At 31.0% G+C, this 6000-nt stretch overlaps 1 protein-coding gene across 2 annotated transcripts in view; it reads right to left on the reverse strand.

Moving 5' to 3' along the window:
* Positions 1-3840, reverse strand: part of LOC127734090 (G-protein coupled receptor GRL101-like) — a 139617-nt gene extending 135777 nt beyond the window's left edge. For both annotated transcript variants that reach the window (XM_052243718.1, XM_052243719.1), the window contains exon 1: positions 3541-3840. In XM_052243718.1, the coding sequence (XP_052099678.1) occupies positions 3541-3583 (43 nt within the window). In that variant the 5' untranslated portion in view covers positions 3584-3840. The remainder of the gene's footprint in view (positions 1-3540) is intronic.
* Positions 3841-6000: the final 2160 nt, after the last annotated feature.

Raw genomic sequence — 6000 nt, forward strand, 5'->3', positions numbered from 1 at the left:
AGATCAAGTTCACCGCGGCAAGTATCTGATAAACACATGCAAGTATATTGAGTTCACCTCGAAGTGTATCGGATAAACACATACATATAGATGGAGTTCACCGCGGCGTGTATTTGATAAACACATACAGGTAAATCAAGTTAACCTTGCAGTGTATCTGAAAAAACACATACAGGTTGACCGAGTTCACCGCGGTGTGCAACAGTTACTGATAAACGCATTTTTCAAACACCCAAAATAGGGATAATATGGTAAACTGATATGCAAGGAGATATTGAGCTACTGTAGCCTTGTGCCCCCTAAAATTCAAAGTACAACATAATATCAATTGCGAAATGGACAAGATATTATTTTACCATTTTGAAGGCTGAAATTGACTTCCCAATCATTATCCCCTCAACAATTAAACTTTGGAATAATCTGAACATGTCAGTTCGAAATGTAGACTCATTTTAAAAATTCAAAATAGAATTAAAAAAACCACGACATTCGAAATGAGAATCAATCTCAACATTATTTATATGGTCCTAGAAAATTGAATATAATCTTAACCCAATTTAGATGTTCGGCATCTTTCTTGAACTGTGACTTGTTTAGAGCCAACACTATATCTGACCTAACATGTAAATGTGGATTGGATATTGAGGACATGCGCCATTTTTTCTTTGATTGTCCTTTCTATTTAAATGAAAGGGTTATTCTGTTTAATAGTCTCAGCTGGCTTCCCGAAGGCTGCAATTTGGACTTAAAACTATTGGTTTTTGGAAAAGAAACTCTTTCCTATGATCAAAATGTGCAAATTGTTAAACAAGTCTTTAATTTTATATAGAGATCAATACGATTCCTCGTAGTATAATATCAACATAGGTAAAACGCACATCATCATCATTATCATCATCATCCTAATCTCTGTCGTTCTTTCTTCATCCCCTTTCCTTTTTTTCAGTATAGTTTAGTAATATTTATGTTGTTTATATTATATAATGCATGCTCACATTCAATTTGTATTGTTATATATATTGTATTGTGGAGAAGACTTTATAAGTATGTTTTACTAGTGTCTGCCTCTGATCCTTTTTGCTTTGAGCAAATAAAATATGTTTAAACTAAAACCGTTATTTTGTCGAAATACAACATGACAAAACATATAGTTCAGCACATAGTTTGCAATGATACTAACCAAAATCACTTTCGGCCAATAATTGAAAAATAAGTATGAGCCTAAAGGAGCAGCAAATGTCAGAAGGTAAAAAATAATATTTATCATAACACAATATCCCCCTCTAAGAAACTTTTCATCACATTTTACTACTGTTGTCTTAATTTAATCACACGAAGGAATGATTTGCTAAAGAAATTACCAACAGTCAAGGCCCAACATACTCAATGTAATACATAAAATCCATAAATGCATCAAACATGAAATTATCTATGAATATATTTAGTTTTTTAATACAGCATTCAGTGGTGAATCAAGCTACAGTAACTTATGAAAGGAGATTTATGAAAATAACTATCATTAAACAGAAGCATCTTAAATTCACAACTTTGTATGAAATATGCAAATTTATAATGCGAAAATAATTTGTATATAAGTATGTTTGCTACGCAAATGTTACCCTTCGTACGACAGAGCATTCTGTTAGGACTTCGTTTTAGTCAATATTAAATTTACATTTCTAGGCTGTAATTCAGGAATTAGGTCTACAGCTTTTTTTACCATTTTACTTTATTTAACTAGAACATATTTTCATTTATGTTGTGTTTGTAAATAACTATATTACTATTCGTCGTATACGGTATTAGTTTTGCTCATTATTGAAGGTCGTACGGAGACCAGTAGTTGTAACATCTTTGGCGGAAAGTTGTTTCATTGACAATCATACTATATTTCCTTATTTTCATATAGATGAAAATTCCTTTATTGTGTTTTAATCGTGGAAAATATTATAATTATTTTTGTCGTAACATGATGAAAGTGCAGTCCCGCAGTTACAACAAAAGAAAGAAGGGATACACCTAATTTATTTCAGTGAAATCAATTTTTCAGACACATTCATCTATTCTTTTGTCTAGTACTATTTTTGATACATTATATATATAAATCATTTACATTTTGATATGATTGAATAGTTTCTTATAATCTTATCTGTTCACAAAGTAAATCAAGTTTGTTGGACGCTATAATGGTTGGGACAATTAATTTATTAGTTACTTTTACCGAAGAGGTAATGAGCTATGAGATTGTATGCTTAAATCATCTTATAGACGAGTGTTATCAGAAAAGAAACACAAATGAGACCCTACGTATGATAAAATGTACTATTGGGACAATATTTACATAGATAAAGGGTAGACTCATGAAATTTCTTATATTTTTTTCATTTATAGTTTGACATTAATAAATGGATTTCTGAAAGAAGATTAATAAGTAATACTAAATTGAACTAAATTTATTAGCATTATCATGTTTGATGGAAATTGAATTGATCTTTTGATCTGAATCAATCTGTCGCACATATTTTCTTTTTTTCATGCCAAGCCGACTGAAATATTAATTTGTGAAAAATTGTTTTATTAAACGTCTCATTTATTTACATATTGTAATAATGATATAAACCCACTCTCTGCATACTGTCTTATAAACCTTTATTGTTTTTGTCATATTTGGTCTGACTTCATTTATTGTTTTCCACTAACCTCTGATTAAGTATGAAGGTTGTGATTCACACATTAGTTCTTAAACCTAAGCTAGCTGAAAGGCTCTCAGCAGCTGTTTATATATACTTTTGTATAATTATCATCGTTATTATTGTTATTATTATTATTTTGCAATGAAAGTAGATTATCAGTTTTGTTTATATTATAATCTTCCGAACTTCAGAATATTTTAAGCATTCCACATGATATGATTCTTAACTCATTTCACATAATGTTTATTTGTTTATATTTATGAATAAACGAAGATAGAGGGTACACAAAATCCAGAATGAGGTCGAACACATGGTCCTTAACAATGCAACTCTAAATCGCCCCGAGTCTAGAAAAATTGTGAATAAATTAAACTATTAGAGACTGTCAAAGATATGTCATCTAGACCAAATTATCTAAATATGATTAGAAATGACCCACCTACGTCTACCTCTTATATTTATATGTCTATAAACATTCCATTATATTGCCTTACTAATAATAGCAATACTTTATGTTATTTCGCCATCACAATAAAAACGTTTTGCATATCTTTTCTGATAATTTCCGTATCTGTTTAAAAGCGTATTTCAAATTCCAATAATTTGCATTCAAACAATTTGTTGAATATCTAAATTACAGCAAGCTTTCTTTATATATTTGGTTTGAATTATTTTTTTTTATCAAGTTTGATTTGTTTTAAAATGTGCTTATTATTTTCAAGCTGTTATAAATAATTGAATTTTGTACAAACTAGAAATAAACTCAATAGCGTGAAAAAGAAAAAGAAAATATAAAATGAAATGAGATAAAAAAAAAAACAACAATAAAATGTTAAAAAAAACTTACCCGATGATAAATATAACAGGAAGATAAGAAAGTTGGTTCCCATTACAAAACCAATATAATCACTTCTTTATTTGTCAACCTTGTGAGATAGTGATTGACTAACTAAGCTTCCTCAATCTAAATATGCCATATTATTGGACAAAGGTGATAATAACCACAGAACTACAGGAATCAATTCCACTATCTGAAACGATTTCATAAATTAATCCTTTAACGTAGTATTAGTATACGTCATTATTCCGAAGATCCTCATGCCATAAGTTCTATGGTTCACTTGAAATATAGCTGTCCGACGCTTAATCATATTCACTTAGTTATGTGTATGAATCTGTTGAGCACGTGCATGCAACTGAAGTTACACCTTTTATTACAAAATACCTTGTTATAAGCTATTATACCGTCTTAAATTTTTATCTGCGTTTGATATTAACCTCATGATAAAACCGCGTTTGATCGCATGCAGCATATAATGAATTTGATAAAGATTTACTGAAATAATCACGATCAACTTTTTCTCATTACCATTCAATATGATTAAGAAACGCTTAAATAGCACTAATATATCGACAAAATTATAATAATATGGGTATATGTAGCTGTGGTTATAGAGAGGCAGTTACATATATGCCAACTAATTATAAAAATTACATAGATATTGCAATAGCCAAAAAAATTGTTCAATATTTTGCTGAAGTGTAAAAAGTAAAATAACAAAAATACCGAACTCCAAGGGAAATTCAAAACGGAAAGTCCTTTCTAAAATGGCCAAATCAAAAGCTCAAACACATCAAACGAATGGAAAACAACTGTCATATTCCTGACTTGGTACAGGCATTTCCTTATGTAGAAATGCATTAAGTAAAAAAATTATAGGAAAATAACAAAAGACCTCCTGGCTAAAAGGTATATTATTTTGAAACCACTGTATTGTATATAAATGTTTTGTAAATAGATGCATATTCATGTACATATTTTGCACTCTCTCTGTACCTATGTATCTGCAATGGTTATGAGAATAAAGATATAAAGATAAAGACTAAATAAAATCCACATACATCATCGTACGCTCTTGTTAACAATTAACAAAAACAACAAACGAGTTCGTACTTTATTTGTCATTTTTTATGTTTTTTATTCGAGCGTCACTGATGAGTCTTTGGGTAGACAAAACGCGCGACTGGCGTAGAAAATTTCAATCCTGGTATCTATGATGAATTTATTTACAACCACTGGGTCGATGCCACTGCTGGTGGAATTTTTCCCCCAGAGGGTATCACCAGCACAGTATTCGGCACTTCTGTGTTAACATGAATTATCATTGATATGGTCATAATTATAAATTACATGTAATTGTTTACAAAACTTTAGAATTTTCGAAATATTAAGGCTTTTTTACCTCAGAAATAAATTACCTTTAATAGTTGTATTTGGCAAAACTTTTAGGAATTTTGGGTCCTCGATGCTCTTCAACTTCGTACTTCATTTGTCCTTTTTAACTTTTTTAATTCGAGCGTCACTGATGCTGTCTTTTGTAGACGAAACGAGCGCTTGGCGTAGAAAATTTCAATCCTGGTATCTATGATGAGTTGAATTATACACATACTAATAAACGCAGGTATTAGAACGAAAATTGTTTTTAATCTCTGTTTATTAGATATTTTTAAAAATTTTAATTCCTATACATTTAGTGATTTTTGAACGGTTAACATGACCAGCAACATAATAATAGGGTAAATAGACATATATATGTCGACGGACATTTCAAAAAGCAAAAGAGAAAATGGAAAAGGAAAAGGAAAAGGCAAACAAAACCACTAAACAGAAAACTTTACATGTTCGTATTGAACCCTACAAATAACCTGATGGTAACCCAAAGTGCTCCGGAAGGGCAAGCAGCTCGTACACTAGTGGCAACCGTTGTGTGTCTTCTTGCAACTACAATGAACGAAGAATTGATGACGGAATGGTGTCTATGACAAATAGTACAAAATGTGGTCATCTGTGACACAGTAATCCCCTGTTTATCGTTATTAAAATTTCATAATTTATTTGAAATATAGTTACAGTAATAACTGCTAACAAGGAAAATATTGACCAAGGGGTTTTAAATGGAAAATTGAAGTCATTTGTTTTTTAAATTAAAAAAAAAAACTCATTAAATATACCGAAGGTAATAACGGTGTACTTCAGACGCGCGTTTCGTCTACATGAGACTCATGAGTGACGCTCAAATGTCTCCATGAGACTCATTAGTGACGCTCAAATGTCTCCATGAGACTCATTAGTGACGCTCAAATGTCTCCATGAGACTCATTAGTGACGCTCAAATGTCTCCATGAGACTCATTATTGACGCTCAAACGTCCGTCTACATGAGACTCATTAGTGACGCTCAAACGTCTACATGAGACTCGTTAGTGACGCTCAAATGTCTACATGAGACTCATTAGTGACGCTCAAA

This window comes from Mytilus californianus, unplaced genomic scaffold (genome assembly GCF_021869535.1).
Source record: "Mytilus californianus isolate M0D057914Y unplaced genomic scaffold, xbMytCali1.0.p SCAF_3, whole genome shotgun sequence".
NCBI classification, from domain to species: Eukaryota; Metazoa; Mollusca; class Bivalvia; order Mytilida; family Mytilidae; genus Mytilus; species Mytilus californianus.